The sequence below is a fragment of the Silurus aristotelis genome (genome assembly GCF_946808225.1).
Source record: "Silurus aristotelis genome assembly, chromosome: 11".
NCBI classification, from domain to species: domain Eukaryota; kingdom Metazoa; phylum Chordata; class Actinopteri; order Siluriformes; family Siluridae; genus Silurus; species Silurus aristotelis.
This window is the reverse complement of record NC_139584.1, coordinates 12,034,683-12,054,725: the sequence shown is the minus strand read 5'-3', so window position 1 is coordinate 12,054,725 and position 20,043 is coordinate 12,034,683. Positions and strand designations below refer to the sequence as shown.

The window sequence follows — 20,043 nt, the reverse complement described above, 5'->3', positions numbered from 1 at the left end:
GATGATGCGCGAAAAACTGCTTGCGATGACTGCGTCCACCACATGGTGGTAGCAACGTTGAAAAAAATCGACTCGCATGCAATTAACGGTACAAAATTGTTTTTTATTTTTATTTTCTATGTTACATCTGTTTATACATTTCTTTAAATTGCAGTACAATGAGAAACACTATTACAAAGGAGTGCAAACACGTGACCCATCTTGTCTTTCGTTTTTATATAAGTGTTTATGTATTAATATTTATCAATGAAATTGATTTACTGCAAGACACCAGTCACAGCTCTTCATCCACTGCCTGTATCTTAACTCTTGACTTGCACTTCTATCATACTGGTCCATTTTTAAACCTGCTTTATTTTCTGAATTAATACATCTACAGTTTGATTATATAGACACAATGTTGCACAAAAAAAATGCAAATATGTATTAATAAATGCATTGCACAATAACTAAAAACAATATTATACAACAAAAATGGATTGCTCCATAATGAAAAACTGCATACTTTTTACATAAAGATACAAAACGTGAAATTGAATTGCAGCTGTTATAAGGCATATTGTAATTTTCTACAGCTGGTGTCTGAAAGACTTAAGGTATATATTATAAAGGTTTTCTTCTTTTTGCATTAGTATTTGTAAATACAAGCAGCACCATCCACCAGGATGCAGTTGGCAATTCAAGATTAACATTATACTGATCTGTGTCATGACATTTATGCCTGAAACATGAAACAGTGGCAAAAAGTTATTTAACCAACATATATTTAAAAGGGAAAGTCCTTTTAACACCATTAAGGAATGACTTACTATTTGGCCCTGAGAGCAGAGCGCATGTTTTATTGAACTGCAGCCTCCTAAAATTACAGAAACATAAATTCTCTTGCTTATATCACCACATCATTTTGATAATAAAATTGCATTACACTATTCAGCCATTTGCCAGTTACCCTGTAACATAGCAGCAGTGTAGGTATAGATGTGTAACAGGGGAAAAAAAGTGGAAGTATGTCAGGACAGAAAAGACCATGCAGGAACATCTACAGTACTGATTCATTTCTGAAAGTAATATAATTAGAAATAATAATAAATATAAAACAAAGTCTGTTATAGTCTAGACAGAAAAATACTCCCAGAAGAGGTTCATATCAATGAGCCCTTGTAAAAAAGGAAATGAAAGGAAAGGCACTGGATCCTGAGTTAAAGAGAAAACCGAACCAGTGTTTCCTTCCGCAAAATGACTAAATAGATTTGCCGGCAAATTTTTTGGGTTAAATAAACATACATACTGAGTAAAGAGCTATCATAGTCTGTGCTTATATTTATAGCTGACAATTAAAAAAAACTTAATTACAGAAATAAATTCCAAAATAAAAATTCACAATCTTTTTTTTTTTTTTGATTTATCATCAGTATGAGTGTTGTTTGGAAGGTGTAAAAGTACTACATTGAATAGAGCAGACCAACTAATACGAGTTTGTGGTTTCTTTACTGAATATGCATATACTTTAAGGTTAAGAGAACCTGTTTTTTGACATGCTGCATAGGACCTGGAGATCATCTAAACTTCTCTTTGAAGTATCTCTATCATCTTAACATACTCTTTCTTACATGGCACTGAGATTTATTTTACAGTGCAAAATACAATACAAGCCCTGATTTACTTATAATAAAGATGGAGGTTAGCAAAAATTAAGTATTAAAATAATTATTCTTAGAATCTAATCACATTGCTCTCGGAATAACTAAAATAAAACACAGTGGCTGAAATGCTTTGGAAGCAATTAAATTAATACAAACAGACAGAAGTTGTACTTTAATCTGAAAATTTAAATCTTTAAATTCTGAAGTGACCCATACAATTTTATTATTTTTAGAAATACTCATAATCTGGGGCCAGATGAACAAAATGCACAAATGAATAAATTAATAGGACAGGAAAATTGTTTTGACCAATTGTTTTCAGCAAGGAACTTTTGCTTCCTCACTAATAAGTGCAGCAGTCATTCAAAACAAACAAACAAAAAGAAAAAACAGTAACACTAGCAAATCAAAGAAGGCATTTCTTGATTTTTTTTCTTTGTTTTAAATACAGTTTGCAAATTGTCAGTATGTACACAGAACTGTTCTTCAAGTCCTTTGTCCATTGCCACTCTCCACTCTTATTCAGTTCTCTTGTAGGGCCTATTAGTGTGGCCTGCTGCTTGACTCTGATGGCTGCCGCTTGCGAGGTGTAGTATGGCCATTAAGACAACCGTTCAGTCGCTTGGTCAAGCCACCATTCAGAATGTCCTGGATGTGCTGCACAATCAGGTTAATGGCAACTGGAAAGAAGGAATGAATACATGAAAAATCTCATAAAATTATCAAAATATTATTCAAATATTTGTAAAAGCATAATGTTAACTTTGATTATAACATGGCTGCTATCCAAGGTACTACAAATCCCAATTCTACCAGGCATAGTGCCTTATCTGCAAATCAATTTCTTTTGGGCATCATACCAAGTAAGATTTTAAATGAAACCAGGACTATTATAGAGCATGATAAGTCTAAATGTATCTAGTTTTATTAATAATATCTCTTTAGGGCCACTAAACACGTGAGAGTGGGTGGAAAGGGCAAGGCAGCTAAAAGGAATGTGTAGAGTCTGGGAATGGCCTTGCTGAAAAACATACAGCATTCCAAATCAGAAGAGGTGATAACTAGTACCAAAACATTTATGTAGTTCCACGGTCATACACCAATCTCACCTAGATTATCAGCTCCCCTTGGGATGATCACATCAGCATACTTTTTTGTCTGGAAAATAAAAACAAGAAGCATTTCAGGAAGGTTCTCAAGATAAAGAGGAACGCCCATGTGCCCAGGTGGCTTTTGGTCAGGGTTTCATAACAATTTCCTGGCTGGCACTATTCCAGAGATTTCTATTGTAGACATTTCTAAAGAGAATGGAGATCTTGTTAAACCTGCTAATATTCTTATGGCTTTTAAAATAAATGTTTGACAAAGGGCCTACAAAGAGCGATACAAAAAGGATGACATGAGATAAAATATAATATAATTCCACCGACATTGGGAATATTTCTATGTTACATCAGCGAAGAAAAATGTACAAATATAAAGAAGAGACATAGTACAAATATATACAGTACAGTGTGTAAATAGTTATATAGTATACAGTAGTTACACTTTTAAACAAATTGCACTAGGTAGGGAGCTGCTGCAACAGGTTGCTACTCTGGCGGTGCCATCTTAGTGTGAGAAAACCTAGCAAGTAGAAAGATCACTACATTTCAGAGGTCTTAGTGCATAGCACCAAACACCACAATGATTTAATACACAAATAGCAATGGCCACACAGGACCTAGACACAAAAGAACATGTGTGCACATCCTATTTTGGTATGCCCTTAATTATAAACACTAACTAAGCTAGCCAGACACGTTAGTAGTCTGCTCTAATGTTGGACAATTTACAGCCACCTTATGTTATATATCCAGGAGCAACTGCTTGATTTCACTAATTTGAAAACTTTACTTATACGGGTACTAGCTAGCTGGCTAACAATTACACTGTATGAACCCACAGTCAAATTTATTTAAAGCTAGCTAGCTATTATACAATATCTCACAAAGTGAGTACAACCCTTACATTTCAGCAACCATTTTGGTATATCTTCTTGAGGGACATTTGAGGATGCCGCACAAGCGTTAAATATGGCTCAGGTTAGGAGACATATTTGGCCACTCCATCACCTTCAGTGTCCTCAGAAAGGCAGTTGTTATCTTGGCGGTGAACTGCGGCTATTATTTTGGAAAACTGCTGTTTGGCCCAGTTTCTGAAGGGAGGGAATCATTTTGTACAGTAGACAGTACATGTTGAAATCAATGTTTCCCTCAATGAACCCTCAGACCATGATGCAACCACCACCATACTTGACTGTAGGCAAGACACAATTTTCTTGGTACTTCTCACGAGCACGTCACCACACATGCTGGACACCATCTGATCCAAACAAGTTTATTTTAGTGTCATCAGACCACAGGACATGATTCCATTCATTCAAGATCGTGGACAGGTTGTCTTCAGCAAACTGTTTGTAGTATTTCTTGTGAGCCAGCTTCAGAAAAGGCTTCCTTCTGAGACGACAATCATGCAAACAGAATTGTTGTAGTGTGGCATTTTGTCTTAGCACTGACAAGCAGGCCTTCTGCTTCTGCAACCTCAAACATTGCTGGCAGAACTCATGTGTCTGTTTTTTTTAAGCCAGCTTCTGCACCTGACGCACAGCACGCGGACCTCTTTGATCGACCCTTGCGAGACCTGTTCCGAGTGAGACCCGTCTTGGAAAACCTTGGAAAGACCCTGGCCACTGTACTGCAACTCAGTTTTAGAGTGATTCAGGTCTTCTTATAGCCCTGGTCATCTTTGTAGAAAGCAACAATTCTAATTCTCAAATCCTCAAAGAGTCTTTGCCATGAGGTGCCATGTTAAACATCCAGTGGTCAGCATGAGAAAATTGCACTCAAAGCACCAAATTTTAACTGCTCTAATACAAGACACACACATTTGTAAGATCCTGTCATGCAGACAAAAACATGAACATGATGAATAGGACATGGCTTTGCATGGTTATGCGATGTACAGCTGTCATCACTTAGGGTGTACTCACTTTTGTTGCCAGCTATTTTGACAATATTGGCTGTATGTTGAGTTATTTCAGAGAACAGTAAATATATACTGCTATACAAACTGCATATTGACTACTCTAAAATATATCCAAGTTTCATTTCTATAGTATTGTCCCTTGGGAAAATATAATAAAATGGTTACCAAAATGAGAGGGGTGTACTCACTTTTATGATATACTGTATTTTGTTAAACAAATTCCAAGATCAGAACTCTGATTAGGCTAATAAAAAGACTAACATATAAATCATTATAATACCATTAAACAAGGTTTCTCTCTATTATATTGTGCAATCTGGTAGCTGTTCATCAGCAACCATTTTAAGTGCTAGGTTAAGTGTTATATTATGTAAACTAATAACCATGTTTGCTGGCAAGTTTGGCCCCCATTCTGCCAAACTGGTGTTTATGGTGTAACAAAGAGACAATATAACTACACGATGAGGCGTAGCAATGATTATATCAGGTGCAACTGTGTTTTTTTTTTTTTTTTACAGTAGGTTGCAGGTAGCAACAAACTAAAAGATTTAAGCAAAAGAAAGACATGTACAGACAAATTAAGGATACGCAGTAGCAATAGCTGAGTTATTTAAAGAGATACAAGAGAAAACCTGGATTTCTTCATTTTAAAAATGTATTTTATTTGTTTGCTGATTAGCTAGCTTTCTAGAAAAACTGTCAGCCAAAAAAAGGTAGCTAATGTTATTTAATTGTAAAGTTATACATCGCTGAAGATGGAATGCAGGAATAAGGTAAGTAAATTTATTTACAACACCAATTCCAAAACAGTTGATACACTGTTTAAAATGTAAATAAAACCAGACTGCAATGATTTGAAACTCTCATAAACCCATTCTATTCACAAACATATTAAATGTTTAAACGGAGGAAATGTACCATTTTATGGAAACATTAGTGTAAGCTTGAATTTCATGGCTACAACATGTCAACAACATGGCCAAAAAGTTGGGATGGGGCAGCATGTAGCAGTTTGGTTAATTGGCAACAGGTCAGTAACATGATTGGGTATAAAAAGCAGGTAGAGATCCAATGTTCCTTTCCTTTCATTGCAGATCAATGCATTCTGTTTTTATTTACATTTTACACAGTGTCCACAACTAAAATCGGGGTTTTAACTTATATAGTAAAATAGCATTTCATTTTGTAAAAGATTTTGTGGGAAAAAAAAAGGGAAAGAATGCATAGCTAGGTATTTAGATGTGATATTAACACAAGAAAAAACAGGAGCCGGAAACACCTGCTTCAGGAAGGAGCAACGACAGTTGAAGCTCACTGGTATACAGGAAGACAGTTACACCAAAATGTAAAAAAAACAAACAAACAAAAAAACAACAACATTGTGTCTATCTGATCAGGTCTCAAACAACCTCCTTGTTCATTTCAAGAGACCTGTCTTGTTCTCTTTTGTATATTTAGTATTGCTCTTTAATAAAGAAAAGGTATGTCTTATCCGATTATTCATCTAAATAATAGGTAGAATACTTGATTACTAATTCTAATAAATAAAACTACTTGTTTAATTTTTCCAATAAATTATATTTATATAATATAATATTTTGTAGTCATCTTTATCTCTGACTTAACACCAAATATATATTTAAATAACACAGTACAAACTGTTATTTAAAACTATAAACCTTGTTTTATACGTAAAGACTTGTTTCACAATTGTAAATAAGAATCTTCTTCGTGATACGCATATATGATTTGGCACGTTTGATTTGGCACGTATCTGGATGCCCTTCCTAACACAACCCTCCCCATTTATCCGGGCTTGGGACCGGCACTAAGAGTGCACTAGCTTGTGCAACCCTAATGGCTGGGTTGTAAATAAGAAATTATACCCTTTTTTTTTCTATATGCAAACAATGTATTTTAAAAAGTCAAAATAAAAAATAAAAATCAGGTTTATGATTTCTCAGTTTTTCACCACAGAAAGGTAACTAACAAATGGGAGTTTTTGTATAGAGACATTACACGAGAAACATTTCAGCACTTACTGGCAGGCAAAACTCTTCAAACGCAGGCTTCACAAATGTGATATATTGACTCAAGACCTGCTCCAGGTCCCGTCCTCTCTCACTGATGTCACGCAAGACTGAAAGGAAAAAACAAACCAGGAAATTAATAACATTTAATTGATGTCAAAAATGAAGAAAAATGGCCTTGGCATTCAATAATGCCATACAAGTACTAAAACTATAAACAAGACTTAGTAACATTAGTGCTATCCTTTCTAACCTCTGCGAGATAGTCGTGTATCAGCGTCTGTGTCTACAAACAGCTTCATTTGGAAGAGATCCCGGATTTCCTGCGAATAAAACATAAGAATGCCTTCGAACAGCACCACGTCAGCTGGGTACACTGTCACTGTTTCCTTCTTTCTATAGAGAAACACAGGACAAATTCTTAAGAAAATCACACACTTTCCAAGTCACTTATCACGTGAGACACTGCATGGACTTACCTGGAATGGGTTACAAAGTCATAGACCGGGATCTGAACTGTTCTTCCCTCCACGATGTCCCACAGAGTCTTAACTATTAACTCATTATCAAATGCATCTAAGGAAAATAAAGAATATGGTGGATGAGAAAAAAACTAACCAAACAAAGCTTGGCAGGTCTACAACTGGTTTAAAATCAAAACAACATCTCTGAGATATCAGGAGCCTTTAAAAAATATTCCAGCTCCCAATTACATTACAGTTACCTGGGTGATCAAAGTTGAACTGTCCTTTAAGAGCCTTGGCTTTTTGTTCTGGGGTAAGAACTTTGTAGAAACTGTCCTGACTCAGGATGGCAACCTGCCGCTGGTGGTGGTCAATTTTATTCTGGCCAAGAAGCTCCATAATCTTACCACACACAGATGACTGTATGGAAAGATATACAAAATATCATTTAAATAATCTAATTTAAATAAATCTGCATGATGTATCAATTTGTGCATCAAATTGTTTGCTGTCTGTTTAAGGATACCCAAACAAAACAAAAACCTCATGCCTGAAAAACTGAATGGAAATTTTGTTGTACTAATGAAACTGCATCTGTTTCTGATGTTATAAATAAAGTCTATCTGACTTATAATTGATTGAGCTCTTGAAATAATAACGAAGCATTTCTGTAAAGTCTTCTTCTACGTATTATATGACCACTGACTAACAGGAGTCAGCTTATTCTTTAGACCTTAAACACAACTGAAGGGCACATTGATTTAACATGGCATCATTCAAGTGAAAAATACACTATATCATCAGACTTATGTGTGCTTTTTGAAAATCTTATTGTTCTATCCATGCTGACATGCTGGGAAAGATTTCTACATACATTTTGGAGTGTGGTGGCAAAGTCTTAACAATTATGCCACAAGAGCTAGTGAGCTCAGACACTAATGTCAGGGCAAGAAGATCTTGGGTACAGTTAAAATTCATCCCAGTGGTGTGCACTTAATTTCTTCCACTCCAACCATGGCAAACCATGTCTTTATGACATTTATTTTGTACACATGGAGATGTACAGGTTTGGTGCTAAGTTGCATTAAATAGACATCCTATACAATTGTGTGCTTCCTACTTTGTGGCAATAGTTTAAGGAAGGCTGAAACAAGAGGAAGGGTCCATAAACCCTTCGTCCATGCGATGTACATGCATTAACAGATTTTTCATATCCTGTGCTTTTTAATATCCTCCATTACAATGTAGGACTATTCATAACCAATCAAAAGACAAAGCATATATGAATGTGTTATTACTCATACATTATTACTCAAATAATAAATGTGTATTAGCTAAAACAAAAACAGTTGTCACTGTCTACACTGTAAAACTAGCATCTCCCTCAAATCTACTTAAGTCAAATAAAGACGAGCAAATATACTGTGCATTTTATAATTTATTGTATTATTTTCAAAATTAATTATTATGTATAACTGATGTTTATATTTATGTAGATGTTTATACTTAAACCTTCCCATGTTACAGCTTATCAAAGTAAGTTTCAAAGTATTTTATACTGTATCACTTAATTCCTTAATCCTGATTGATTTTTGTTGGGTCTCTCATTTTACAGTTAACAGTGTGCATGTCATTTCATGTGACATATCAGTGCAAAGGTGGACTAGTTATAAGATATTTACATGTGTTCTGGATGCACCATGAATGTAGATTTTTGCAGAAAACAATATACATACAAATACAGAATTATGGGCATCTTTGGGAAGCATGCCATATCTGTTCTGCAGTTATTTAAAAAATTCTAATGAACATATAACTGAACTATTTTCCAACGTATGGATAGCCCTCTGAAATTCACCTGAGAGTTCAGTACCTCGTAAAATGACAAATATTACTTTCGATTTCATTAAGGAAACACAGAGAAGCCACATACTGAGGTAACACAAGGGAACGTTACATTTTAGAAAGCAATTTTAATTTTGAGAGGGTGTCATTATTTCTTTAACAAAAATTGAGCTATAGTTCAAAAAAAGAAATAGGCATTCTTATAATTGTGTTGTTAAATTGTACACATTTCCAAGGAAAGAATAAAGTTACAAATGTGGCACTTCTGAGCTGTACATGTGTAACTACAGAGATAATTTTGATATTTTCCAGAAATGTATAACCCACACAGCAGATACCCTTATCTGTTTGGTGCTTTCACTTTGATTTACCTAATCAAAGTGAAAAATCTAGCTCCTTTAACCAACAACACTTAGCAACATTATAGCAATATGCAGAAGTTATTTCTAATTTGTACATAGTTTTACATTTGTTATATGGGCAGGAGAAATTTATGCTCATCAATGATTACAATGCAGTATAAATACAGCTAATAACAAGAGAGAGCATGAATATTAATTTATTGGTTAATTTAAGTCATAGTACTAGCATGTCAGAAAGAGATTATAGAAAAAACGATTCTTAAAGGCACAGTCAATAATTTCACTGTTTTAAGATTTCACAAAGCTAAAACAAACCAAAGATTATTCACACTGTTTTTTTTATCCATCAGCAAACATTGTTATAACTGCTTATTGCTAATTGTTAACTGCAAATCAATATAACATTAAAAATCGAAATAAGGCTATGTTACCATAGAATTATGTTATTTCATGACCACAATGTTTGACATACACAGAAAGTTTGTGTGTCTTTCTCTCAGGGCTCTTTCATCATGACTTCCAAAGCTTTTATCAGCTGCAATGCTACTTGCCTCAACCCATTTAACATAATCTGTGTGCATCTCCCTCAAATCATTACTGGGCCATTCTAAGCAAATACAAACATTCTTGATCATTTAAGAGAAACTGACATCATAAATAAGTAAACTTTAGGTCTTGGTTAATTAAAATCCTTTGTACATAAATATTGGGTAGAACACTATAGAAATTAATAATATATATTTTTGAGTTTTATCCTTTGGATTAAAGTCATTTTGCAAAATGCTAAGTATCAAATAGAACAAGTTTAAAAACTGACAATAATGGTATGCAATTGCCCCATTTTTATGTTGGAGCTTTATTGTACCCACTGACCTAACACTAAAAACTATCGCATGCTGCATCAGGGCACAAAAAAACGGCAGCTGACCAGCCCTCATCAATGCTGACTAAACATTCTTCTATCTCAGCCTAAGGCCCAGTACAAACAACAGGCTATGCTACACTTTGGAGATCCAATGCCAGGGCCAGTGAGGCTGTACTCAATACTTTAATTATGGTGTCATTTCATGATTTTATACCATTTAAATGTCTGCACATTTTTTGACGGCTGGAGCCTTTATATTTATGTGCTGTACATATATTTACACACACACACACACACACACACACACACACACACACACACACACACACACACACACACACACACACACATATATATGTATATGTACAACATGTATATGTACAACATATATATATATATATATATATATATATATATATATATATATATATATATATATATATATATATATATATATATATATAAAACATGTTGTACATATACTTACATATTTATCTGCACTTGTCAATTTGCACAACTGCTACTATTTGCACTTCCGGCAGATGCTAAACTGCATTTCGTTGCTACTTGTACTATGCAAAATTCTGTCTCTCTCTCTCTCTCTCTCTCTCTCTCTCTCTCTCTATCTAACATGAGACAAATGAATCACAAGAACCAGCAATTCATGTATCCAATATTAATAGGCACACTGTATTAAGCCACATATCCTTAAATCTAATTGCAAATACTTTTACAAAATGCCTTTATGCATCAACACAGTGTCCTTACAGAAGCTGTCTGAAGACATAGCATACCTTTTAAGGTCTATAAATAAAAGATCTAATCGAACAAGACGAGGTCAGTAACAAGCTATATCTTAGGCAGAGCAGTCAAAGCACAAACATGGCCACAATAAAACTTCAAGTAAGAAAGAGGGATGTAGCAAGGCCACCTGCCATTTGGTGAAATGATGACACAGAAAAGCAACACACCAAACACCATAAACAACTTAATGTATAAAGAATGATAAAACAATAAATTCCTAAGTTATAAATTATACAATAATAGTAAATTCATTTACATGTATTTACTATTATTGTATAAATTATACAATAATAGTAAATACATGTAAATGTTATAATATTTGGATAATGCTGTTCTTTGAAACCATTCATGAAAAAGTGTAATGCACTTGTTGAGAGTCCACTGTTGATAAATCTTGTGGAAAAATGAAAGCACTAAATATAATGTAAATGGATAACTGAGAACTTAACTTATAACTGTCATCCTCCAAGTATTACAAAGTAGGGTAAGGTAGGTTTTTGCCATGTTCAGATTACATAACAGGTCCTAACCTTTAAGTAACATATAAATTATGTTTAACAGTTTAACTAGGTTATTGTACCCTTTTTTTCAGTTTTATTATCTGCTCAATCCCTTGCCATGCTGACCCATGATGGATTAAATATAGCCCGAAAGAGACTACATTTTAGAAATGTCTGCTATAATGCAGCCTAATAAAAAAAATTGGCAAAATTGTCATTGGCAGTGAATCAAGCTATCGTTAGGCTGAAATATCAAGCCACACCCATATAGCAAAAACCTTAGCTGTGGCCAATTCAGCTCAAAACCAAACGATCCAGGTGTGATGAACCACCTTTTTTTATTTTACTAGTGAAAAAAATCCATTATAATAGGTGTCTAGATAAAGACACTCTAAATTCCCCCCGTTGTGAATAACAACCCTTTAAGAATTATTCTCCTGCCTGATGCCCAGTGTTACAGGGATTGGCTTTGGGTCTAAAGTAACCCTGCTCAGGATAAAGCCATGTTATGTGTATTAGGAATTTATTACATCAATTGTGTAATATATTAATCTTTTGATCTCAAACCCAAATGTCTTCAGCATACATCGAAAACAAAAATAATGACCTTGACATTCCAATACATTTAGAGAACACTGTTTATAAAACACAGCGATAGGAAAATGATTGTAGCATGTTGTCTGAAATCACACATGAGCATTCAATTGGGTAGATGGCAAAATCTCAATGCCATAACATGTAATTTACACCATTTCCCACATCTGTTTAGTCCTCGTGTCCTGTAGACAAGTCAACTTTGTCGTCCTCATAGAGGGCACTCGCAACAGGAAAGAATGGTTTCATCATAGTATGAAGCTGATGAGTCAGAAGAACTTTGCATTGATTTGAGGGGGACAAGTGGACCAAAATCATGAGAGAAAAAAAATGCCTTCCAATGCATAAATAAGATACTACTTTTTTTCCCTTTGTCATGCATTGTATGTAGGATGGAAATGTTTTTTTCTCTTGTTAGATATTTGAAGAAAATAAAAATGTTAGGTGTAAAAAGTATCTGGTGCACAGCATGTGTCCTCTTTGACACACGTTATATGTGCTACTGACCCCATTACTCTTTACCTACTGAACACATCCAGTGAAACATTTAGCTTTATCTTTTATATTGCTTTAATAAAACATCCAAACACTGTAAGAATAAATAACGGACAGACAAGTGTGAAAGCCGTGTTCCCGATCAAACAAAGGATGTTCTTTGTGAATGTGTCTAACCGGTAAATCCACTGCAGGGCACTCGGGATCTTAAATCACAAAAATGCCTGCTTAATGGAGTATTTTGTGCAACTGTATATCTAACAGTGGTCTTTTAAGGGAAAGTTGTTACCTCGTTTGACCGAAATGTTTAGATTGATACTGTCGGGTATCCGGGTGAGTCAATCTGATGGAATCTATAAGCGAGCAAGAGAAGTGCGCGTGGCGCTTCACACAGTAACAAAAGCTAGCCGGCTAACTAACCTTTTACATAATAACATATTAACCTTGAAACTCCACGAGATACAAAATAAAAATGGATTTTAATGTATTACATCTAATTATGCTTCACATTCGTAGTCCGTGTCTGTGAACAGGGTGGGTCAGTCAAACGTGGCTATCATAAAACATTACACGATATTACACAAGGTTGGGATTGAATAACGTCGTCTGTTATCAAAATCATCATCCTGGGCTTTTTGATTGTTATTGTATTATACAAAACTGTTTGTGGTAGTTGAACACAGCTAGTTAGTTCAATTCATGTTTTTTTTTTTTTTTAAGTACAAATGCTATAATGGGAGTGCTGTATAAGTATATGACGCTGTTAGATTTGCTTTAATGGTCGCTATATTAGGTATCAAACTAATCGTGATGCCGGAAAAAACCCGAACAGATGGTAAGGATACGGTAAGGTCTGGTGTGAACCACGCGGTCGTGAGATCACTCTTTCTCTCTGCCTTATAGCTACACAAACCAAGATTATAAGATTGCAGGAATAGTTCAAAACAGGTCGGGGAGAAAAGGATTGCCGACCTTTCCGCTGGCAGTGCCCCCCGCCACCCCGATGAGGAAAGGCTGTCGGATGGTGTGTGTGTGCTCGGGTTCACGCTGCTCCAGATCGGCCTCGCTTTCTCCTGCCATGCTGCCGGTCAGTGTGAACACGATTAGCACCGCTCCGAGCAATGGAACATCAGCGCTACTCCGCCTCCTTCCTTTTTCCTTTGTGTGTGTGTGTGTGTGTGTGTGTGTTTATGCGTGAGTGCGAGTGTGTGTGTGCGTGTGTGTGTGGGTACGTTTTCTTTTTTAACTCCAGATTAGATTAGATCAGTGTTATTCAATCTGTTTTGGTGACACTGTTTATAATGTTTCAATCGTGAAGTTTATAGATATGATCGAAATTATAGGCAATTAAGTAAAGTCGGTTATTTATACATCTACCATAACGAATTGTGTAAAATTGCTACATTTATTCCCCAGTGCGATAGAATATAATATAATAGATAGAATAAAACATGTCATGTGTATAGTGTTTTAACAGTAGACACTGCTTCAAAGCAGCTTTACATAAATGAATAGATTATAAATATCATTCTTAAATGGATGAAATGGTCTCCAATTTTAGCCCTAATGAACAAGCCAGTGTTGACATTAACAAGGAAAAACTTCCTGATATGGTATGAGGAAGAAATCTTAAGAGAAAACAGACTCAAAAGGAAATCCATCCTCTTCCGGGCGGTTTCTAGGCATTTATGAATAGAATATGTAAATAAGTGAACAAATTAAATTGGTATTCATGAAATTCCCATAAATCTGGAAACAAATTCATTGTTCCTCATACAGAGGTTTAACAATCTAAAAAAATAAATAAACTGTCTACAAATCGTAGAACAATTTTAAAATAATGTTTCTCAATATAAAATTTCAATATAAAATCATTTATAGGATTCTGAGAATCTGAGATGATTCTGAGGATGTTTGTGATCTTTGGGCCCTCGGATGGCACTGTATTCGGCATGATGTTTTTGTGGAAATACAAGAACAACAATCAACAACAAACACTGCATGGGCTCAGAAACACCTTTAAAAATCCTAGTCTGTGAACACAGTTTGTTGTGTCTTCCACAAATGCAGATTAAAGCTCTATCATTCAAAATACGGGAGTCATATGTGAAAATGATCCAGAAACACTGCTGTTTTTTTTAAATAACCAAAAAGGCAAAGTGAAAGAGGTGTTTATTGATCACATGACTCTAAATGTGAAAAAAAAAATTTGGAAACCATGTGCCATCTGACTTGTTATCAGTGCTCAGTTCAATAGCCAAAATTTCTGATGGTATGAGGTTACATTAGTGCCTATGGAAAGGGCAACTGGCACGTCTGGAAAGGCACTATTAATGCTGAAATGTATATACCTGTTTTAGAGCAAATTATGCTTCCAACCAGACAATATCAAGGGAAGGGAATACCTTGCTTATTTTAGCAAAACAGTGTTTAACTGCATACTGCATGTATTACAACAGCATGACTTTGTAGTAGAAGAGTCTGAATCTTGAAGTGGCCTGCCTGCAGTCTAGACCTTTCACTATTTTAAAAACATTTGGGGCATCATGAAATGTAAAAAACAACAACAATAAAGACCTAGACCTGTTAAGTGGCTAGAGTTCTCTGTCACAGTTGTGACAATGCTTCTTGTCTAAAAACTCTAACAACTGTTCTCCTTTGTTCCCAGATGTATGCAGACTGTTGTTCGAAGAAGAGGAGATACTACACAGTGGAAAACACTGCCAAACTTTTTTGAAATGTTTTGTGACCAAAAAAAGTTAAAATTTTCCTTAAATTGTACATTTTCTCAGTTCAAACATTTGATGTTTTCTATGTTCCATTGTGAAAAAAGGCCAACTTTTTGCATTTGGGGTTGTGTTATTGACATTCATTTACACAAACCTATTATAAATAAAGTAGTGCTGATTTTTGTCTGTGCATAGCCATAAATGGTAAACAAATGCATTAACTAGTGAAAGATTTAGATTTAGATCACTGACTATTATTAATAGTATATATGTAATTGGATAATTTGATGGCATCTAAGTGAGACAAAATAAATTACATTTCTGTTTTTATGGATGACATTTATGCTCTCTTCAGTGCTTGGTCAACGTTTGGAGTCTTTTTTCTTTTTTTCTATAACAAAAGTGTCATCTTATTAGCAACTTAATCAAAATCCCTTTCAATCTGTTTTTGGGAGTGTCCATCATTTCATGAAAACATCGCAAAAAATGTGGAACGATGCACACGATGCAATCTATATATTTTTTATCCAGGTATTACACTTTATTTAAGAAAAGTTACAAAGTTCAGTTTCCACAAGCACAACTGATAATCCCAGATCTCACCTCTAGATGGCACAGTCACCAGCATGCTGATCAGTTTAGCCAGCATCCTCTTCAACCATGTGTATTTCACACATAATTGATAATATGGTTTCTGGTGTTAAACATTTTGCCTACTTTTGCGATTTCTATTTTTGTTTGTTTTCTTTTTAAACCTACTCTTTCAGTTTGGATAATTTGGCTGTTAATTCAGGGAAATTCAGTTAGTTGTATTATTGTTTTGCCCCCAAAACCTAATACCACATAGCATATGTTTTGGGGCATTGTTTGGAAGAGCAGGATTATTATTATTATTATTTATTTTTTTACAATCCTGTTTGTACATCAAAGCTCTTACCCCAGTGCAATTTTTATTTCATCCAGCATTCTAGTTTGTCATCACAAATGTAGATTATCACTCAATTTTGAAAGTAACCTCTAAGATTTAAAATTTAAATTTAAATTTAAAATGTCACTAGACTGTGGTAGCAATAATAAGATGCCACTAAAGACCCTTCTACTTCTTTTGACCCCAATTTCCAGACAAACTAAGATATAAAAAAGGAAATCTTTACTTCGTATTTGAATGTACATACAATACAATACAAAATAAAACAATACAATCAATAATAAATAAATAAAATAACAAAAACATGTTTTTTTTATATTATGTATATGTCCAGCTGGTTTTATTCACTATTGTAGAAAAAACTATATACAGTACAGAACAACTAAATGTCCTGATAGAGGGCGACATCGCCGCTTAAAAAAAAAAAAACAGCGGTCGCATATTGATGATGTCACTTAATGCTGACGCTGTTCTTCGACAGAAATATCCCACCGTTAGCTATAGTGCGGTCCTGTAATCATACATTTATTCAAAATGAGTACTATGTTCGCAGACACAATACTTATTGTCTTCATATCTGTTTGCACTGCGTTATTGGCTGAAGGCAAGTATATGTTACAATATTTTACTATTCGTCACGGGTTCAAATGTATAAAATACAGCTCGTTAGCCCATTAGGTGGCTGGACAGGTTTAACCATATATGTCTAGCCAGTTATGTTTGGTGCATTTATAGAGCTTGACGTTTTTTTTTTTTATCGTTTCTCTCTTTTTAAAATGACTAGGTATAACATGGGTTTTGGTATACCGCACTGACAAGTACAAGAGGCTCAAGGCTGAAGTAGAAAAGCAAAGCAAAAAGTGTAAGTATGAACTGAGTTAAATATCTGAATACAGGGCTGCGTACATTGATTAATGCCTTGAGGTCAGAAGATTTGATTCTCTATTTTTCTATCTGTTAAAGTGGAGAAGAAGAAAGAGACAATTACAGAATCTGCTGGTCGTCAACAGAAGAAAAAAATAGGTGAGTGGGAAAAGAGGAAAATTTATTTCTTTAAAAAATTTCTGCAGAATCATATTACATACAGCCTTGTGCTGCTGATGAGATCTGAACTAATAACCTTCTGATCATTAGTTCAGAGTACTAACTAAGGAGCCTCTACTGTAATTAATTTCATATTTTCATTATGCAAAATTTGGTGTCATATGTTCTTTATATTTTCAAATGTACAAAATGTTAAAATAGGGAGATTATATGTTTGTTTTTGCTCTTGTTCTACAGAGAGGCAGGAGGAGAAACTCAAGAACAACAATCGAGACCTGTCAATGGTGAATCAATCTTATTTAATACAGCTTCCATCTTTCATTTATATTTTGGCTAAAAAAAGTTATTTCTGTCTTAAACTAAAATGATCTTTCATTACAGGTCAGAATGAAGTCAATGTTTGCCATTGGTTTCTGCTTTACAGCACTAATGGGCATGTTCAATTCCATGTAAGTGGGTTGAATGGTTACCTTTAAATGTTAAATACCATAAATTAATCGTTTTGTTTTATTGAGTTCTGTTGACTTGCTTATCAAAATATAATGTTTTTTTTATTTTTTTTTTATTGTTTCACCTCAGCTTTGATGGGAGAGTTGTAGCAAAGCTTCCGTTTGTTCCCCTGTCCTATATCCAAGGCCTTTCTCACCGCAACCTTCTGGGTGAAGATTATACTGACTGCTCATTTATCTTCCTGTATATCCTGTGCACCATGTCTATTAGACAGGTAATTTCACTGTCACTCAACACACTGTCACTAGTTCACGGAGAATAGTCAGAGGGACGTTATTGAACACCATCAGTTACATGAAGAAAGTCAAAATTTTGAAATTGCACAGTTGTTGTTCAAATTAATGCTACTGCATTTGTGTAGAGTATTTATTATGCACTTTATTATGGTTTAAAAAAAAAAAAAAAAAACTTTTCTTGTCTCACATTTAGAACATCCAGAAGATGCTGGGTCTGGCACCATCTCGGGCTGCCACCAAACAAGCTGGAGGCTTTTTGGGACCCCCTCCACAAGCTGCAAAGTTCTCATAATATCATTAAGCAGTATGCTCTGTCTCTTGTTTTGGTTGCAGAAATGCTTTGGACAGACTTGATGCAACCAAACACACTCTTGACAAAAGAGAAAACAATATTTAAATGCAGCTACCACTGCCTGTGGTGACCTCACTGTATATATGTTTTTTCTATGTTTAGATTTGGCGCAATGATTTTATAACTAGAATGTTTAAATGATGGCAAAAACCTAACCTTTTCTTTTCCTTACATTTTGTTGGTAAATTAATCTCTTTTTTTTTTCTGCTTGCATACATTTTGAAAAAACAGCTACATTTAGAATATTGATCAGTAGTATAAATTGGGTCACCTGTTACCAATCCCAAGGAAAAAATCAATTCTTTTAAAATACTTTGATATTAGTTATTTTAAATGTTAAATGAAAATGATGTATTTAACAGTGTCTTGAAATATGAACTATAATAGTGCTGTATTAAAATAGAACAGTATTAGAAATGATTTCTTCCAAACATCTGACATTTTAAATGCCACATACAGGTTTCTGTTATTCTAAAAATAATTCCATAACTTTAAAAAGAAGTTTCCCTGCTCAATGTTGGACCATACAGACTTTATATATTATTTAATTTTTTTATATGGGGTCCCCAAGGACAACTGTACTAGTTCCCATAGGCTTTGGCATCATGTTTGTAGGCTTTTACATAATTTCAAACTACATGCTAGAGTTAAGAAGGAGCCCTGATCTGGAAAAATGGGGTAGGAGTCATCGAATGTTTTCATTTTAATTTGAGTACTTTGGTTATGCAATACAAATTCCGGGTTCTCTGGGTCACCACATGACTGCACTAAATAATGATCAGATTGTGGGCATTCTCTTTTGTTATAGTTTCTAGATTAGTGACCTGACAAATCGCTACGCTTTCTTCATTTTCTTATTTTATGAAATGAAAGACTAATTATTGGAAAGGAATTTATTTATGCACACACATGAACATGTGTCCTAGAATAAAAGATTAAATTGTATGGAATCTATTGCTGTAATTTTTGCTTTTGTAATTGTTTTATGGTGATTATGCTTGGTGAATAAAAATGGTACAGGTGTCTCACATGGTTTACTTTATTGTCAGGGAAATTATTCACGTTTGAGCCACATGCTCTTGGTCAGATTTGCACTTGTAATCATGCAATTAATATGATATCCTAAAGCTAGATGATCAGATGATAATGATCTGGTGATTCATGTCTACACACGAAAAAGGATCAGTTTAAGAAAAAGAAAGAGGCTTTTTACTTGTCACATGTACATTACAGCACAGTGAAACTCTCTTCACATATCCCAGTGATGTTAGCTGGGGTAAAAGCACAAGGTCAGCCATGATACAGCATCCCTAGAGCACACAAGGTTAAGGGCCTTGCTCAAGGGCCCAAGGTGCCATCCTGGCAATACTGGGGTTCAAACCACTGACCTTATGATTAGTAGGCCAAAGCCAGAACTACTGAGCTACCTCTTTCCCACTTAATTACAGGTTTCCAACCGTGGTCCTGGAGTACTCACTGTCCTGCACATTTTAGTGTTCTCTCTGTTATGACAGCCACTTCAGTTCAGGAAGTACTGTTGATCAGGTGTATTCAGGTAAAGTGCAGAACAAGGGTCAGTGCATGAGCAGGGTTGCGAGACTGTGATGTAAAGGTT

At 34.8% G+C, this 20,043-nt stretch overlaps 2 protein-coding genes across 2 annotated transcripts; one reads left to right on the top strand and one right to left on the bottom strand.

The window, feature by feature from the left end:
- Nucleotides 1-87: 87 nt before the first annotated feature.
- uck2a (uridine-cytidine kinase 2a) lies at nt 88-13,827 on the bottom strand. The gene is made up of 7 exons (XM_083553855.1): nt 13,602-13,827; nt 7,425-7,584; nt 7,180-7,276; nt 6,954-7,096; nt 6,713-6,810; nt 2,753-2,801; nt 88-2,323 (listed from the first exon to the last, which is right to left on the bottom strand). The coding sequence occupies exons 1-7, from the start codon at nt 13,707-13,709 to the stop codon at nt 2,187-2,189; spliced, it is 792 nt and encodes a 263-aa protein (XP_083409981.1). The 5' UTR covers nt 13,710-13,827; the 3' UTR covers nt 88-2,186.
- Nucleotides 13,828-16,711: 2,884 nt separating this feature from the next.
- Nucleotides 16,712-19,465, top strand: tmco1 (transmembrane and coiled-coil domains 1). The gene is made up of 7 exons (XM_083553844.1): nt 16,712-16,890; nt 17,071-17,148; nt 17,250-17,309; nt 17,568-17,614; nt 17,712-17,779; nt 17,910-18,054; nt 18,270-19,465. The coding sequence occupies exons 1-7, from the start codon at nt 16,821-16,823 to the stop codon at nt 18,366-18,368; spliced, it is 567 nt and encodes a 188-aa protein (XP_083409970.1). The 5' UTR covers nt 16,712-16,820; the 3' UTR covers nt 18,369-19,465.
- The last annotated feature ends 578 nt before the right edge of the window (nt 19,466-20,043 follow it).

Excerpts from the sequence above, each read along its gene's own strand:
- tmco1 (XM_083553844.1), top strand. The coding sequence starts at position 16,821 with ATGAGTACTATGTTCGCAGACACAATACTTATTGTCTTCATATCTGTT. Across the intron at positions 16,891-17,070 it reads CACTGCGTTATTGGCTGAAG|GTATAACATGGGTTTTGGTA; the intron begins GCAAGTATATGT and ends TAAAATGACTAG. Across the intron at positions 17,149-17,249 it reads AGAAAAGCAAAGCAAAAAGT|TGGAGAAGAAGAAAGAGACA; the intron begins GTAAGTATGAAC and ends TATCTGTTAAAG.
- uck2a (XM_083553855.1), bottom strand. The coding sequence starts at position 13,709 with ATGGCAGGAGAAAGCGAGGCCGATCTGGAGCAGCGTGAACCCGAGCAC. Across the intron at positions 7,585-13,601 it reads GGGGCACTGCCAGCGGAAAG|TCATCTGTGTGTGGTAAGAT; the intron begins GTCGGCAATCCT and ends CTTTCCATACAG. Across the intron at positions 2,324-2,752 it reads AAGGGGAGCTGATAATCTAG|TTGCCATTAACCTGATTGTG; the intron begins GTGAGATTGGTG and ends CCTTCTTTCCAG.